Raw genomic sequence first — 19,602 nt, forward strand, 5'->3', positions numbered from 1 at the left:
GTTTTCGGTATGTAGCGGCATTTTTTGTGGAGTAAGAACTTTCGTCTCACTTTTGGATTCTGTTCTCTCCCAAGTGGGAAAACGTAACACACTCATATTAATTTTTTATTTATTTACAAGTTACTTTGCTTGGTTCGAGTTTTTCTTTTTTTTACTTTAAATATTTGTTGACTTATCGAGTTTCACTTGATAAAGCACTTTGCACTTTCTATGCAGTTTGCTATGAGTCATATCTCTTGTTAGCAATAATGCACTTTGAGTTTGTTGATAAAACTTTCATTAACACGGATCGACAGTAAAACACGTCCGATACGCACAGTATAAAAACGCAAATGATGAAAGTTCCATATTAAAATTGCTTTTTGTACTAATTATTAAAGCTGTATTCAAATACTTGTGTACTAAACTTGAATTATCGCTTCCTACTAAAAATTTATTTTGCAATATGTTTTACCGAAAAATGCAACTACGCCTAAACTGTAACCGCCTTTGAATTGACCGAAGCGTGCTTTAAAAGTCCAGTTGCTTACGAGAATTCAGAAATATATAAAAACCTCACTACCATTTTAAGGAAACTTAAATAATTTTTTAAACTTTATTAATTTCTCAAACTTTAAATTCATATAGTTATAAAACATTTTCAATAAAAAGAAATAAAATCCAGTGAACTTAAAGTGTTGTTTGTTATAGTTTCGGAAGCCTTGTACTTTGAGCCATTGTTGCTTTTGCCCGCAACACTTACAAGTTCTGTTACAAGTTAAGTCCCTTATATTGTAGATATGAAATTATAATACTTTTTTTAATGAAGTTAGTTTTATTTATTCATGTAAATATTAAACAAAAATTTAGTTTTTAAGTTTTATTCGAAATGGTCACCATTCGCTTTTACACAAGCCTTCAAATGGTTAGGCCAATCATCTATTGCAGCACGCACGGTTTCGATGGATATTGACGTCGCTACTCGATCCAAAGATTGTTTGAGACTCTCCAAGTTTCTGTGAGGTCTCAAATTCAGATTCTGATGTGGACTTCCAGACAGCAAATTTTCTGCGGCTATTAGCCACTGTTGGGTGGTTTTTGTTTTATGGGGTGGAGCGAAATCTTGATGAGAGATCCAACGCTGTTCAATTGCTTCACCATGCCTTCGAAGAGATCCTCCTGGTACACTTTTACAGCGGTCTTAACCCCGTTTTTGCAGAAAGGAAGAGATGTGACACCTTTGCACGAAACTTCCCACTAAACCTTTACAAAGACTAGACGGCGGCCACACTGAACGCTTGGACCAATATTTTTTGCGTCTTTAGAAGTTTTAGCGTAGATTTTGTCGTTTAGCTTTTCAAATACTTCTTCAACAGTGAAGCTTTTCTCATCTGTGAAAATAATGTTTTCATGGCCGTTGACCGCGTGCCACCGAAGAAGCTGCTTGCATCTATCGAGTCTAATTTACTTCAAACGCGTTGTCAAAAGATGAGCAGTTAAACGACGGAATGCTTTCATGTGGAGATCATCTCTAATTAGCCTCAAACGGCTTTTAAAGCTACACTGGTTTGAACCACGCGAGGACTAACACTTTGTTTTCTGTCTGTCACTTCAAACATTTGGGAAAAACGATTGATCGTACCGCAAACAAATATTCTCGAAATATTAAGTTTTTTCAGCAATTTGCAAATCTCACTTGCACTTTTACCACACTTATGTAATGCAATGCCATGCGATTTTCCGTAGCCCCCCACATCATTGTTAACAAGTGAAATATGCCACGATGCTGAGTATAATTTATGAGTGGACAATGCATTCGAACACAAGCAAAAATAATGGAAGTTTTTTCTGTGAACTTGTTCTCGCCATATGCATTGTAAAATTTGTCACAGAACTTATGACTAGACTTATGAGTTTCCTTAAGGCTTCATGATTATCTATGCAAGCCGTGAGGTTATGCGAGGATTAACCCTGGTCCTTAAGAGCCCAGCCCTATCCAGAACAAATAGCGAGTCATCGCAACTTAATCTACGTAGGGTAAGAGCCAGGCAACGAGTATTCAACGTTTCCCAAGACCTGCCAGGTTTTATTAGGGCGGAGAGTTTGCAATTCTTTCGGAAAGAAATTTCTACAGCGTTTCAAGCCACATACTCAGGTAGCAGGGAGCTACAAGCCCAGTCCAGGTTTGTCATTTCCAAATATGTCCAGTACTTCAAAGTCAGAATGTTACTGGTATCCATTCTGATGACTCGCCAGCAAGTTATGAGGAAGTTACAGCCGCTCTTAACCTGGAGACAGACGCTTCTGGATTTTTGTATAGTTCACTATCCATTTGTATGGTGAAGCGGATACTTATTTTATAGTTGGGTTATCTATACGCCTTTGTCTCAGGAATGCCCTCGTATTTGTTGGTTTTTATAGCGCTTCCTGGATTCCTGTCGCTCCTATCGGTGCTTGCCTGTTTCGGTCTGCGAGTGGTATTTTATTTCCCACTTACCCTTCCTATCTGCCGAACATTGCCCTATCTGCCACAGGAAGAGAGGTCATAGATGGTAATTGTCTTACTCCGCCATACGAGGCTATAGATGTGTTTAGGGTATTGATGGAATAGGTAAACACCGACCTCACCTGCGCTAAACATAGCTACAGCAACATCATAGTTACAAACAATTTTCGGCTGACACCTGTGGACGACATGCGTACCTTGGGAATCGTTTTCAACAAAAAGCACACGTGGAACACATTGATATGTTACAAGCTTCATTATCTTCACAGTTGAACAATATCAAACGCATATTCAGTGCCAAACTAAACTCTTACAAAAAATACTTTAATAGGCGTCATAAAAATGCTCCCCATGATCTTTATATAATATTAATCCATAGGGCTGCAGGTGCAAGTACCACTCTGGCACTCCCTAAGTAGCACCAAAGCGCCGTTTTGATAGTGAACCAGAATTGTTGATGTAATGGAGAATTTTGATGGGGTTTAGGTTGGCGCACTGCCCAGGCTGCCGAAGAAAGGAGCACCCAGAGACCTTAATCGTCTAGCTACCAAACCTGGACATTTAAAAACAAAACGCTCAGCAATCTTCTTCTCTGAAAGGTTCCCAAAGCTTTTGCAAGGGTTAAATGGTAAATCCAGCTTTTCCGCGTGTAAGCCGATCATCGAATGACCGGTAGACACAGCTACACTTGTGTAAATTGAATAGCGTGGAGTCTTTAGGACTTTTGGGGTCCTCCGTATATCGTACTGGGACCCCAGGATTTTCGAATTAGCACATGAAATTTGATATCCTCTTTACTGGAGTTGAGTAGTTTGGATCTACATCAAGCGTCGTCAGAGCGTTGATCGGGGCTTGGCTATCAGAAAAAATGTTAATAAGTTCCTTGCTTCCTTGCACAAACACTAGCAGTATTCGGCAATTTTAAGGAAATAACGGGTGATATTTTAGCTATTATCTTTTTAAACAGTTTGTTTAAACAGCTGACGCACGTTTCGTGTTTTGTTTCACTATCAAACATCTTTAGTTTGGTCTATAATTTAACCATGAATCGTCTTACAAACGAACAACGCTTGCAAATCATTGAATTTTATTAAATAATGCGTGTTCTTTTAAGAAAGTTTAAGATCCACTTTTTTATCGAAAAATTGTGTTCAGCGACGAAGCTCATTTTTGGATCAAGAATTGCAAGAGCTACCAATGTATCCAGAAAAGGTCACAGTTTGGAGCGGTTTATGGGCTGGAGGTATCATTGGACCGTACTTCTTCAAAGATGGTGATAATCGTAACGTAACTGTGAATGGTGAGCACTACCGTGAAATAATATCCAACTTTTTTTGCCCAAAATGCAAGAGCTTGACTTGCTGACATGTGGTTTCAGCAAGACGGTGCCGCATGCCACACAGCACGCGTAACAATGGACTTGTTGAGAGGCGAGTTCGGTGAACATTTTATTTCACGTTCGGAACCTGTCATTTGGCCACCCATTTTTTGTGGGGCTATGTTAAACCTCATGTCTATTCAGACAAGCCTGCTTCAATTAACGCATTGGAAGACAACATTAAAGCATTTATATGTGAGATTCCGGCCGAAACATTGGAAAGAGTATGCCAAAATTGGACTAAGCGGATGGACCATTTGAAGCGCAGTCGCGGTCAACATTTGCATGAAATAATCAATTCAAACATTAAACTATATGGACTGTACTATTGATTTAAATAAAAATTTCATGCATTTTTCTGAATTTTACGTGTGTTTTTTTGAAAAACTTTCCTATAGCTCTTAAAAAATCACCCCTTAGATATATTGGCTGATTTAGAGAAAATTCCTGCTCTGACTACCGATTCCATTTTGGAACTGTCAGTGAAAACAGAGGTACAAGCTTCGGTACAGATTTTCCCTCGTTCCAATCCAGCCTCTAGTTTGTAGATAGAGAGGTTTGTCCGAAGTTCAGTGAAATACGGTGTTAACTACCATTGCAAGCAGTTCTTTGCTCCCCAAAATTCTTACTAATAATCTTCTTATATAAAAAAATGAGTGCTTGTCTGTATGTCATCGAGGAACTCAAAAACTTCTTCACCGATTATTATAAAAATTGGTATATATATCTATTTTTCCACGGAGAAGGTATGTAGAATATGCTCATTGATGGCACTCGCCGCCAGGTGGCGCTGCAGAGTAGCAACTTCTGCCCCGTAGCAGCGCGCGCCGGGTACAGCTAGTAATAAATACAAAGACACCCATCATTTCAGCTATTCACAGTTACATTAATACGAAGCTACAAAATTAAAGATGCAACACGGTACATAAAGAACTCATTTAAAATCCACTTCACCAAGATATGGGAGAGGTCTGCTCCTACGCTGCTTGGTACGAAGATATCAACAGTAAAGTCCAAATGATGCCGATTAATCGGCCAGTGGACAAAGAATCGGCCGATGCCGCTTTTTTAAAAAACTACCTGAATATTAATTCATTACATAAACGAATAACTAAATAACATTGTTAAATAAATTAACATTAAATGTCAATTGATTTATGTATTTATGTACATAATTAATACGTGTTAAAAGACTGTAAACTACTTAATCATTGCATTACAGTACTTTGTTCCTTGATATTTTTCAAATTCTTTTTAAAATAAATAGTTCATTCGAATTAGATTTCCTAGTTGCACATAAAGTAATAAAAATATGGAGCCAGATTGAGATACCGGGCAATACTCTTGTGGATAATGCAGTAAAAATAACTAGATCACCACTGGAATTCACCAACATACTAACGATAACACACATTAAAAGAGTAGTTTACAACTGTAAATTAAAGTTTTCGAGTCTATAGGGGGAAAATTACACCAATAAACACAAGACAATAAACGCTGGAAGGTCGGCACCTAAAATTCCCGTTGAGCTGCCGAGAAGTCACATTGCAGATGTAACTTCATACGTCTTCCTCTTGAGCACTCGTAGTTAACACATAAATAGCTCTTCCACAAATTTTAGCCATACACTTGCCCCTACTGCAAATTACTGCTGATTCATTTAGAGGTATCGGATTTTAAATTGAAATAAAACAACAAAAAATTCAAATTGATCGGGAAATCTTTATTTATTTGTGTAGAGCCATTCACGACACTTACCTTCTAAAGATAACCCCTTTCAAATGTTGGTAGCAATTGCGCCGTAAATCCATTGTTTCATGAACTATGGCAAGCAGCGCCGTCTTTTTGAAACCAAATGCTGTGAAAGACCACGGGCTTGAATTTCCGGCATCAAAAAGCCGTTTATCATTGCCAATTCATCGTTACATTGGCGCCAGCCTCGTTTGTTTGACTTTGGGTTGCTCTTCAGTCCACATACGCTAACTTTGCTTATTGACGTAGCCAAAAAGCCGAAAATGGGCCTCACCGCAGAATAAAATTCTAGTCCCGAAATGAGGATCTTCGGTGATTTTTCAAGAGTCCCACGACTGAACGTATGACGCTTTTGAACATTCCGGCTTCGGCTGTATTTTATACGCTGTCTAACCAAGATAATTGCGTAAATTACTTGCTTTAAGATAGGCTAAGTTGTTAAGATCGGTGCCAAATCCATTCTTCAGGCTCTTCGGCAAAACACTCATTTCCAGCCGCAATATTCTTTTCCTTTCAGGCTGTACGTGGTCTAATCGGTCGAGTACCATCCAATAATATTAAATTATTTTCAATTTTGCCGATGGTTTGCCGGTTCGGTAAGATGATTATGTACACTATAGGTTGGCCAGAGCGCGAATGTATTTGCCAAGAAATAAGGAACAACGATTTAGAACAAACACTTGAATATGTTAATAGCTTCTTCTTCTTAATTGGCGCGATAAACGTTTACGCGATTTTGACCGAGTTTAACAAAGTCCACGGCGCTGGAATGATTGCGTTGTTTTTGATGGAAATTACGTTGAAATTTGAAGAAGAAAACGTGTTTTCTTTGCTAGGCCCGGGACTTTTCAGCCCATTTGTTAGTTGATAAATATTACTTATTCTAATTTAGAATAGTGCTAGTGCTCAATCACGTTATTAAGGTTTAATTTATTAACCTGTACAATAAATAAATAATAATAATAAAAATATGCAGCCAGGGCCGTGGAGAGCATATCCGGGCCCCGAGAGAAAATTGCAAATGTGGGCGCTTTCCAATTATGTCTAATTCATATAATTCGGGGTAAAAAGTCCCCGATCCCACCCCCTCTCGTCGGGCCTGTATGCAGCTTCTGCGAAGATTTATATATTTTCAATACCATTTGCCAAAGAAAATATTCAGATATCAAGAAATCACGAAGCTGTGATTCACTACCATTTAGCTAATTTCTGATTAATTTGGTTATACGAAATGGTGTCTAAAACTTAACAGGTTTCAAAATATTCGATTTTAAAGATTATTGAAAAAAATATTATTTTTATACGCTTGTACGTTGGCCTTTTTATAAATATGGGGTGAAGAGTCCAAGCTCTGACAGCTAAAAATGGCTGATTGATGAAATGATGATTAACAAATTTTGTTTGCAAACTATCTCTCAAATTCTATGTCCTTTTAGCTATCCAAAAAGGTATAATAGTCGAAGAATATCATAATACAACGCGACGTATGTAAGGCATCAGACCCGAAGTTTACGAACCGGATTGGGCAGCATATTGCCGAGAAAAAGCAGCGCTCAACCGAAAGAGAACGCAAAATGCCGAAATCTGATCATGACACTCATTAACCGTAGTAACCCGCTGTGGCAGATGTCACAGGAGCGCTGGAAAGCTGTCGAAATTAAACTGCTGGAACGGGAATACGTCTGCTTTTGACGGCGGATGACGGTTCAGCTGTCGATCGCAGTAATATACCACCTGTCAAATTACTCATTCTTTGTTTGAGGTTTGGAAAGATTACGTGGGGAGTAGGTAGCGTATTGTGCGCCATCCAGCAGATAACAACCACAACACGCTCAGGAAGGACGACGTAGAGAAAGCTCTCGGCTCTGGAATCAAAAAATCCGCAGATTCTTCCCAAGATCAGTAAACAGAGTAAGAACAAGGATACTCGATGACTTTAGGGTGGTGACAGTAGACGGCGTCAAGAATCAACATCTACTCTAGTGTCGTGCTACTTATCACACGAAAACGGCGCACCGACGAGCGAGTTTCAAAGGCTGTCGTGGACAACTAGCCAGAGGAGGCGAAATGTAAAGCCAAGAAGGAATCTTGGGCATACTTTTGCAGTGAAATAGGAAAAACTAATGAGGTGACCAGGCTTTGGAAACTTATATCAAAGAATCCAGCCCTACCGAAATTAATACGTAAGAGAAATGACGTTTTGACTGACAATTGTAAGGAGCCGTTAGAGGACTTAGTCAGTGATAACTCACCAGGGTGCAACAGCGATACCAATGATCACGAAGCTGAAAGGGATAGTATATTGTGCATTCCTGGGGATATAATTACAGAAAACAAAGTAGAACTGGGAATTAACTCCTGTGAGTCCTTAAAATCTTCAGGAGTTGGTGGAATATTACTGGCCAAGCTTCAGAAAGACTTGGGGTGCCGTGGCTAAGGGAAATCTTCATAGGATATCTGAAGTTTTTGTACCAGAAGCAGGTAAATACAACCCTACTTACTCAAAAGAATATATACCGATAAACGTTGGAGATGAGACTATTTAGCTAAAGGAAGCCTATCCAAGGCTCAACACGTTTATACTAAGGGCAAGTCTGTAGACATTGCCCTGCATTCGCTAGTACTTAATATATGTAGATACGTACTCTCAAAGAATACTTCTTGAAAACTTTTCTAGATATCTCAGTGGCATTCAACAAAGAGGAGGAGGCCACCCATTATGCCCAGAGACGCAATTCATATGCGGATCAAAAATTTACTAGCGGAGTGGAACGACGTCTGATTAGTCAGACTAGTATGCATGGGTACCCCTGAAGGTGGTGTGCTATCACGGCTTCTATGGCTACTAGTGTTGTAACAGGATACTAAAGAAATTTGATGGTGAAGCTTCCAAGCTAGTAGCATATCCGGATGACATTGCCATTGTAGTAAAGGGGAATGTCTTAGCGCCATCAGTAGCATCATGACAAATACAGTCCGTGTCAGAAAAAAGGAACCGCGATTATTCATGAAGTATAAAATATACATATTTAAAATTTTTTTACATTAATGTATGTACAAAACTACGAGTCGCAATTACTCAATAAGCCGTGTAGTCTCCATCGTTGTCGAGTATAGGCTGGCATCTTCTCCGCATGCTTTGAACTAACTTTTCTGCGTAGCTCGTCGACAAAGAGGACCAGATTTTGTGAACATGACGCACGAGTTGCTTTAAATCGTGGACTGGCTTTCCGGAAATATGCGTTTTCATAATTCCCCACACATTTTCAATGGGGTTGGCGTCTGGGGACTGCGAAGGCCACTTCATTACTGTGACGCAATTTTCTTTTTTCCATATAAATACCGCCTCGAAACGTTTCGCGTATTCTCACTCATATTTGTTTGGTTGCGTTTACGAGAAAGTTTCGAACCACACTAACCTGAGTTATCGCTGGTGTCGTAGCCCCTGAGGGGGACTATTACGCAGAAAAAGCAGAACGAAATATTACGTGAAGTTACAAAAAAAACCGGCTATTTTCCTCTGACACAGACTGTACTCTCAGATCAGTTCAGCAAAGGGCAGACCTGTCTAAATGCGGACAAAACGAATATCATACTGTTTACAAGAAAGCATAAGTTTCAACAGTGGTAATAGTAAACGGCGCTGTACTTACTCTCAAATAACATTCAAAATATCTTGCAGTAGTACTAAATAGCAAGCTACTGTGGAACCGAAATGTAGAAGAAAGGGTGAGAAAGGCCAATAATACCCTCTACGCATGTAAAAAGATGGTTGCGCAAACTGGGATATAATCCCTCTCTGATGCATTGGTGCTACACAGCAGTGGTCAGTTCAATACTTCTTTATGGTACCCTGGTGTGGTGGACCTAGTCTAAAAAAATCTTCATACATTGCGCCTATGACGAAAGCTCAGCGAGTAGCTGCTTCATGTATTGTACTTGTATTACGGGAGCGCTAAGAACGATTCCAACTATCGCCCTCGAATACATACTTGAGCAACCATCGATAGATCTTTTCGCAGAAAACCTTCCAGCGATATCTGCAGCCAGACTAAAAGCCCTAATCAAACTCTTACAAGTTTTATGGGCGTAGCTCAATAAACTGGAACAATGTAGTCAATATGGACTATATAGCTCAGGTTTTTAAAGGGGAAAAAGGTTCAAGATTACTATTGGAATAGAGGTTGGCGTAAAGGCTTTAGCTTTAAACGCAATACACTTAGCTTTTTGATGGATGGTTCTAAAATGACTGGTGGAGTAGGCGCTGGGATATACTGTCCGGAGTTAGACCGAAGAAAGTGGTAAAAGCTTCCAGATCACTACATTGTATCCAAGACTGAGGTTTTGACAGTTGGAGAGGCAGCACACTCTGCTCGTTATCTATTGGGATCAACTCCAAGGTTCTAGCAGCCATCAAAGCAATTACATCGTTTAGTATAACGTCGATCGTTCTTGAAAGGAGGGAGGTAGTAGAAAGGTTGGCAACGAATTGTAAGCTACACTTCTTTTGGATTCCAGGTCATTAGGGCATTACAGGGAATGAGATAGGAGTCGCTATAGGGAAAAACGGCCTATCTCTATCCTCGGATTTTGCACCAAACGATTGCTTTCAATAGATTTAATGGCTGTTCTGCAATGGCTTTGGGTTGCTTTTCAGTTAAATGCCGTAATTTTTGTTATTGAAGTATCCATTAGCCAAAAATGGGCCTCATCGTTGAACATCATAAATTTTCACAGAGCGTCGATTCTCGTAATACCTTTGCACGATTTGTACACGTTGTTGAGTCGTAAATCAGTCCATGCTGAAATGTCAAGGAGTACTGAAAAAAATCATGTTTAGTTTAACAGTAGTCACACGCGATCTGTCGATAAAACCCTTTTGGGAAAAATACTTCCAATCTGAAAAAATACTTCCACCCTTTACAATGAACTAAACGATAATATTTAATATTTAATCTGGAAGAGCCGAGTTGTGCATGTACTGCTTTTCTGACCACAATGCTTCAAGGAATCATGGCCTACTGCTAGAGCGTAAATCATTAAGCAGAGGCCAACATGTTTCAATTGTCCTCATCTAGATTGCAAAATATCAAACTGTGAAAGCTCATCGAATTGCTCTAGTTCTGGTCGCAAGCACACACTACTCTATGGGAGCAACGACAACAACACACATCGCACTTGCTATACAGCAACTCCGCCACCTGATACCTTATCACCCGGCTACACTTCACTCGCTAAACGTGCATCCGTCCAGGAGTCTAACGAAAAGTAAACACATCATGCTTAATCCGAAAGATGTGCTGCGCTATCGTCGTCGGCTGACATCCACAATAAAACGATTAAGTGGTGAAAATAAAGCAATTGCCATTAATTTGTGAATTTTATTTAACAATCTAGTGATCGATCTCAGAGGTATTATTGTGAGATATTTTTATTTGGATAAAAACGTAACAAATACGTAGCAATATATTCAATTTTTTTTTAAATGTGCAACAGATCAGTTAACGTTACAATTTTCCGTCATTTAAGCCTTGTATTCTAGTATTATTTACTGGAACACAACAATATATATATGAACATTTGATTTCATGGGCAATTCCATTATACAGTTTTTCTTTAACACAGAAGTTAATAAATATAGCAGATTTTTGAAGTAAAACTTCTTAGTCGTCGATGGACGAGCGAGAATGGAGAGTAAAATTTCAAGGCCAGTGCTAGTGCGTACTATAAAGTGCTATCCATTCCGGCGTCGGATTTATTGGTATTGCCTTGCGGTAATTTGTGCCGTTGCTGCGGTCCTGGAATCGCTGCGTTTGTGCGAGGGATAAACGCTTGGAGTAGTGCGCGTTGTTGCCACGGTTTGTTTCCGGCGTTTACCTACACCGGTCGGCCCTTCTCCGTTTTTTGTAAATTTTGTCTATTTGTATTCTCTGGAAATGTGGTGAATTTATTTAGATATATATTATTTCTCTCTCTCTCTCATTCTCTCTCGGGTCTCTCCCTCTTTCTTTGTCTGCCTTGAAAGTTTCACTTTTGTTATGTGCACTACGCTACACGCAATTTTTTTATTATCTTTAAAGAAGATATCATTTTTGTATATGGGTGAATCAGCTTACTGATTATATTCCAAAACTTTAACATATTTAGAACATAGATAGAATTAAAGACTCCACTCACCTTGCTCCGATTGGGCAACAGCTTGTTGATACATCTCTTTGAAGCGTGCTTGTTTCCCCATAAATAAACGCGATCGTATATTTTGTATTTCTTGTTTACGTTCCTCCCGCCGTTCCTCTTTAGATATTAAGTGACCCTTCTCAAATTTCGTTTTTATATCGTGCATGGCTGGGCCCAAGCCCACCGCACGTTTTTTTGAGCGGACAAAATCCGCTTCATAATTTTCGGTACTATTTTTATCGACTTCCGCATCGCTACCACCATTGTCGCTACACGAAGAGTAATCGCTCACGCCATCTCGTTCACTCATCGCTTTTATGCTTAAATCAGAATTAACTCCTTGTGCTCTCAGTTTTGCGATTTTCGATAAAATCGAATTGCTGTTCTTAATAAAACTTCTTTGCGGTTCGTCATTACCTATCTCTTGATGTGCTGTATTTTCAAAAACTTTAAGTCTAGAGCGTACATTGAGCTGTTGTAATTCCTTTAAACCGAGGTCGGGCTTGTCAGAAGCTGAATTCAATAAAAATATATTTTTTCATGAGAATAATTAAAATATCATAGAAAGATACGTAAAGAATTTAATTTGATATTTTAAAGCGCATATGTAATCATATATGTACATATATACATAGGTACTTCGCGTGATTACCTCACATATACAGGGATGATAGATTATAAGATTGCGACATTTGTGAGACTATTTCTGACTGTGACATAACAAGTTAACAAGATAACTATATAAGAAGGAAGAACCAATGAATTGATGTATTGTATTGTATACAAGGTGAAGTCCAAAATAAACAAGACTGGCGTCATAAAAATGTTTTGATGGATCCATCTTTTTAATGAGTTAGGGCGTTGGAAGTTACATCCCTGTCTGACTTCCAGTGAAAGCTTTGTGACATTCGGTTCAGCGGAAGTGAAGTTGTTGCGTCTAAAGTGTCATCGGTACAAAAATAAGTTTCGAACAAAGAGCTAATACCAAATTTGGTTTTAAAATCGGTAAAACGTTTACCGAAGCATTTGAATTGATGAAAATCGTTTATGCCGATGATTTTCTATTTCATGCTAGAGTTCATGAGTGGTTTACACGTTTCAGATATGGTTTTTTTTTTGTTTTGCCTCCTTTATTAATTACACCTATCATATGACACTAAGTAATTCTTTCTACAGCTTGGATTTCATAACATTAATCATTATCAATATGACATTTTGGTTAAGTTTTTGTGTGAGTTTACAAGTGTATGTACATAGCTTTAAATTATTCTAGTTATCAGCTGGGTTGGGGTTGGTCGTTTGAGCCGCCTGGAGTTTGCTCTTTCTGTTTGCGGATGATTTCTGCTACTGTATCGATGTTGAGGTCGCGGTGAATATCTTCGTTTGGGACGTACCAAGGTGCATTGGTTATAGTTCTGAGTATTTTTGATTGTTGTCGTTGAATAATGTTAATGTTAGTTTTACTTGCAGTTCCCCAGATTTCTATGCCGTATGCCCAGATTGGCACAGTCACAGTTTTGTATACAAGGGTTTTATTTAGCAATGACAGTTTAGAGCGCCTGCCAAGTAGCCAGTATAGTTGTCGGAATCTGTTTTTTACCTCATTTCTTTTCAACGTAATATGTTCTTTCCAGAGAAGTTTGGAGTCAATAGTCATTCTAAGGTATCTTGCTTTGGTGTATATCGGGATTTGTGAATTGTTTAATGTCAGATTCTTGTGTCCTACTTTCTTGTTATATTAGAATAAACTACATGAATTGTTTTGCCACTATTGATTTGTATACCCCAAGCAATAAACCTTGTTAGTGTTTTGTTCAAAATCTGTTGTAACTTGTTTGTTGCTGCTTCTAAGGTTTTATGAGTTGCCAATAGGACGGTGTCATCTGCAAAAGTTGCTATCATGTCGATACTTGCATGCAAGAGATTATCAGCTGTGTACAGCACATATAGTACAGACCCTAGTGCACTGTCTTGAGGTACACCGGCTTCCATTAGTTGAATGTTGGAGTATTTGTCTCTATATTGCACATAAAAGTATCTGTTTGCTAAATATCATAGCTTTTCATTAACAAATAGTAGTCGAGTGGAAGATACTGTTTAAGTTTATATATTAAGCTCTTGTCCCACACGCTGTCGAATGCTTTCGCTACTTCAAGATACACAGCAACGCATGTACCTATTTCTTTTATCAATTTCTGAAAATATTTCATTTGTTACTCTATGATGTACCTGTTGTATTGTTGAATGTTTTCTACGAAATCCGAATTGGTGTGAAGGAAATAAGTTTCGCGCCTGTAGTATGGGGTCAAGGCGGTCAAGTATAAGCTTCTCAAAAAGTTTAGATAATAATGGTAATAAACTAATTGGTCTATATGAAGAAACTTCAGAGGCGTCTTTATTAGGTTTGAGTATTGCGATGATTTCAGCAACCTTCCAAGGCAGTGGAAAATACTTCATTCGTAATGCTGAGTTAAATATATTTCTTAAGTAGAAAGTGGCTTTGTCAGGTAACTCCCTTAGAAGCTTTTCAATTTTTGTCTCAATTGCTATTCGTATTTCTTTCGAAGTTATTTTCTTGATTGGTATATTTATGATATTTGTGAGGTGAGCATGAAATTCAGAATTGTCAATGGCTTGGTTATTATGTTGATTTGTAAATATTTTTTTTTTAAATGATCAGCGAGTATTTTTACTTTTTTTTTGGTGTTTTCGCCCAAGAATTCGTCCTTGTCCTTAGAGCGGGTTGGTACATAACTGCGTTGTCGATTTTTGTGCAGGCCTTCCATAGTGTATAGTTTGTAGCTCTACTAGCTCCCAGTGATGCGATATATTTTTCAAATTTTTCGTCCTTGTCCACTTTTAATAAATCTTTAATTTCTTTTGTTGCTATATTTTTATAATATCTGGTGAATGTGTAGATTGCCATTGTTGCCTTAGTTTTCGTTTTTCTCTGATTTTTTCCAAGATTTTATGGAGTAATTTGTGTTTGTTGTTACTCATCTTGACTATAGGTGTGGAAGTTGTTGTTGCATACACCATACTGTCATTGAAGTATGCGATTGCGGAGTCTATTTCTTTTTCGCTCTTTAGCGGGACTTTATTGTTAAGACTTTTCTTCATAATTTTAAGAAAATAGTTCCAATTCGTATAATTATTGTAAAATTTATGTGTCTTGTAGTTTAGGATAGGACTGGTTTCATAGCTTAATAATATTGGAGTTATTTCCAGGTGCTCACTTCTAATATCTTTCGTAATGTAAAAGTCAATTAAATCAGGTCGCTTATGCATATCAGTTGGCCAATAAGTTGGTTCTCCAGAGCTTAAAAAGTTACTTTTATTTTCTTTTATTTCATCGTTTAAATTTAGCGAAAAGTAACGCGATCATGTTTATCATTGCAGACATTTATGAGATTAATTGTTTCATCATATCTTTCATCTCTGAAATTTCTTTGTTTTCCGTTATAGTTGCTCAAATAGTTTGAGCATCATTTTTAGCGTTTATGGCAGTTATTTGGGCGTAAGATAAATTTGGTGTTGTAGTATTGTGTTGGGTTGTCATATTGTGTAGTGTAGTTTGTGATGCAACTTTTTCTTCTGTGTTTGTAATTGTGGTGGGATTTTTCTGTCTGAGAATTGGAGATTGCTGTATTTTTAATGATTTGTATATCATACAGCCCTTGCAATTGGCTGTGTGGTTTTTACCACAGAGAGGATATTTTATTTCGTTGATGACCTTTACTGGACATTCTATGGCTTTATGACTTCCAGCACATTTGCGGCACACAGGTGATTTGAAATAAAAATTTTTTGTGTGGCCGTATTTTTCACAGTTTGTGCATTGAGGCAAAGTGCGTTTCTGATGTGGAGGTCCAAATTTAATTTGCAATGTAGTAGATGTGTAATAGTGTATATATCTTTGTTGTTGGGTTTGGTTTTTAATTCAAGTCTAAACAGTGGCAAAGGTGCTTTGGTAGTACCGAGTAAGATATAATTTATATTTGTAACCTCATGTCTAAGTTCCCTGATTCTTTTACAATTTCACCTTTATCTGTGGAGTTATGCAAGTTCCTAGTATCACTTTAAATCCCCTTTGTTCTTTGGGCTTATATGTATAATACTGAGTATTTTTTCTTTTAATAATTTAGATATTTGTGTATAGTGGTATGACTCTTTGGGTTGAATTTTTACTTCATTGTTTTGCAGTACTTTCAGTTCAAAAACGCAATTCGGAAGTTTGCTTAGCGCATCGGTTAAATATTTAATGTATTCAACATTCTGTAAAAATATAGGTGGTGGTTTTGGAGTTTTAGGTTTTTTGCTGCTCATTAGTGTTGTTTGTCCCACTGTTTTGTGTTACTTTTTCTTTTTCATCATCAAGAGAGAGTATATCAAATCTGTTTGATGACAGAGTATACGGGATTGATTTGTTATTTGTTGGTTTACTTAACCAGTAGGTTGTAATTGTTTTTTGGTTTGCTAATGTTGGAGGAGCTCGGCTAAACACCCAAAAAGGGTGTACGCGCCAATTATATACATATATATATAATGTTTAATGTTTATTGGTGGTTTCTGTTGTTTCTGTATTCTAATCTGGAGAATTACGTGTATTCTTTGTTGTTCTCACCTGATTTTGCCTGCATAACTATGTTTGGGCATGTAGTCATGATTGGCGAGTATGAGAAAATTTAAGAGTTTGTTGTAGCGGTTCTGCTTGTTGATGCTGATGTTGTAACTGTTGTGATTGTTGTTGCGCTTGTGAGAGCAACCAGACAGGTAGTGGGATGAGAAATGCTGATTAGATCAATTGGAGTTTGGAATTGCTCATCCCATGGGAGAGAAGTTGTGGGTAGAGAGTTAACGGCGGTTTCCGAGGTGAGGTTGTACAGCTGATGACTTACTCTTTATTTCACTTGCCGAGAACGGAACATTGTAGCTGGAGTTAGCACTTGTTAGTTGCTTTTGCGCTGGTGAGCGGATCCTCTCTTTGGGAGGAGAGCGACCCACAGGCGTTTTAAATGTTGAATATTTTCACTAGTTGTTTTTATTATTTTTATGTTTTTATTTTGTTTGTATTTATATTTGCAAAACAAATGTAAGGCTAGGTCTTAGGTCTTAGGTTAAATGACTGCCCTAGGTAAAGGGCTCACTTGAACAAATGTTAAGAAATTCGTCCGTTGTGGTGCCATACATGGGAGAGCAGAAAGGAGATGGGATGGAAGAAGGAGCCTTGGGATGGGATGCGATGATGACCATACATTTTACGACGGCGCCGAAGGGGGCTGATTTGCGTTCGTAGTTAACCGTAATAAGCTACTAATGAACTTTACCTAATATGTGATATTGTCACTGGCTATATCCGCAGGCGTAGCGAAAACGTGAGAGCCCAGATGTCTAAGCCTTTGCCAGACGAGAGCAGGGCAGCTGAGAAGAAGGTGTTGAGATGATTCCACCTCATCCTCCAGACAGTTTCTGCAGAACGGACTTGAGGCAATCCCAAGTCTTACGGCGTGAACACCTAACGGACAATGTCCGGTAAGGATGCCCACCAAATTTGAGAGCTGGGGCTTTGTTAGCTTTAGGAGTTCCCTTGAGCGTCCCCGATCTACCCGGGGCCAGAAGGATCTCGCGACCTTGCACGTTTGCGCACTAGCCCAGCGCTCGCTGAGTTGACTCGAGTCCCATCTTTCCAGGACCAGACCACAGGTTCTCAGTGGAACCCTAATTCTCTCATTTCGCGACGAAACCGTCTCCAAAGTTCCCTGCCTAGCCAACTCATCAGCCCAGCAGTTGCCCTCTATGCCGCTGTGACCGGGAACCCAAATGAAACTGATGATGAAGTATTCGGATGCAATCGAGAGAGAAGCCAGACATTCCCCGACAAATCTCGAACGCACAAACAGCGAGCCCAAGGTCCTAAATGCCGATTGGCTATCGGAGTAAATATTTACTTCCTTAACGGTAATTACCGAATTAAGCAACCAGTCCACAGCTTCCTTAATTGCGGATACCTCGGCTTGGAAAATACTACAGTGGTCCGGGAGCCTAATGTTAAGTTTGATGGGAGGCTCCTTACAGAATACTCCCCCACCAACCCTTCCGTCCAACTTCGAGCCATCCGTGAACTTGTTTGCCATGCTTTGCTGCCGAATGTTGCACCCCGCCCACTCATCCCTTGAGGGAATGTGAGTAGAAAAAGGTCCGCTTGGACCTAGCGTGGGTGTACAGTGGTCCAGAACCATAGGGATGAACTCAAAGTTTTTAAGAATGCTAGAGTGTCCGTAACTTAAGTCTAGCCTATGGTCCGAACACCTTAATCTGATTGCGGCGCGTGCAGCGGTGTTTTTCCTACAATGTCCACGGGCGCCACATTCAGCATAGCGTTAAGTGCTTGAGTAGGAGTGGTACGGAGGGCCCCACTGATTCCAATGAGGGCAGACCTTTGTACCCTCTCCAGCTTCTTAACTGATACCATCCTTTCTAGCGAGTTCCACCAGACAAGGACTCCGTATAGCAAGATTGGTTTTATAATCGTGTTATAAAGCCAAAAAGTGACTTTAGGCGCGAGGCCCCATATTTAGCCGATAACGCCCCTGCAACCATACAAGGCGACTGTTGTATTTCTGATTCTCTCCTCAATGTTTGGTTTCCATGTAAGACCTCTGTCAAGGATGAGTCCCAGGCACTTCACCTTGTCAGAGAGCACCAACGGAGCGATATTGAGGGGAGAAACACTCTTGGTATTTTGTATTTCCTCGTAAATAAGACGAGCTCCGTCTTGAGAGGATTTATCGATAGGCCGCAATTTGCGATCCAATTTATAACTAGATTCAGATAACCCTGCAGCAGTTCCATCAGAAACTTACCTCTGACAATAAGTGCCACGTCATCCGCGTAGGCAATCACCTTACAGCCCCTCCCCTCCAGCTCCTCCAGCAGACCATTAAGTACGGAAACCCAGAGTAGTGGCGAGAGAACACCGCCTTACGGAGTGCCTCTGTTCACTTGCCGGCGGAGAGAGGTGTCACCCCATTCTGCCACGACCGTTCTGTCGGTAAGCATCGTGTGGATAAGCCTTATGAGTTCGGTTCCGACTCCTAGTTTACCGAGCGACCTGGTGATTGCCTCCGGGAGGACATTATTAAAAGCCCCCTCAATGTCGAGGAAGGCACCTACAGTGAACTCCTTCTGGTGGAGGGACACCTCGATGTCCTTAACAATTGTATGCAAAGGAGACTCTACCGATCCGCCTTTACAGTAAGCATGTTGAGCGTACGATAAATGCCCCCGAGGAATTTTACTCCTTATGTGCAGATCAATCAGCCTCTCCACGGTTTTTAGCAGGAACGAGGAGAGACTGATTGGTCTGAAATCCTTAGGGGATACATGTGAAATCTTTCCTGCCTTGGGTATGAAAGTTACTCTCACAGCCCTCCAAGATCTGGGTATGTAACCCCTATCTATGCAGCTCGCGTAGATAGGAAGAAGCCAATGACAAGATACCTCAGCAGATTCTTGCAGTTGAGCCGGTATAATGCCATCGGGCCCAGGTGACTTGAAGGGCTTGAAAGAAGCCAGGCGTCTCTTATTCTGCCAGCGGTGGTGGGTGCATGGAGTGCTATGCGTCCTATCCCAGCCGATATTAAGCGAGTCCGGATTTGTCGGAAAATGGGCTAAGATAGCACAAGATTTATTGTGTTGCAGTATTAAAGCGTCTATATCGGTGACAATTCGGTATAACCTTGTCAGCACTTTAAGCTAAGGTGTCCAGGTACCCGTGCCGAGAGCTGCATGGTTGGTAAGGTCTAAATAA

General features: G+C 39.6%; 1 protein-coding gene across 1 annotated transcript in view; it reads right to left on the reverse strand.

The window, feature by feature from the left end:
* LOC128869308 (F-actin-monooxygenase Mical) overlaps positions 1–19,602 on the reverse strand; it is a 303,193-nt gene that overhangs the window by 191,158 nt on the left and 92,433 nt on the right. Inside the window, exon 5 of the mRNA XM_054111836.1 lies at positions 11,793–12,305. Coding sequence (XP_053967811.1) covers positions 11,793–12,305 — 513 coding nt within the window. The remainder of the gene's footprint in view (positions 1–11,792; positions 12,306–19,602) is intronic.

Source organism: Anastrepha ludens, chromosome X (assembly GCF_028408465.1).
Source record: "Anastrepha ludens isolate Willacy chromosome X, idAnaLude1.1, whole genome shotgun sequence".
Classification (NCBI taxonomy): domain Eukaryota; kingdom Metazoa; phylum Arthropoda; class Insecta; order Diptera; family Tephritidae; genus Anastrepha; species Anastrepha ludens.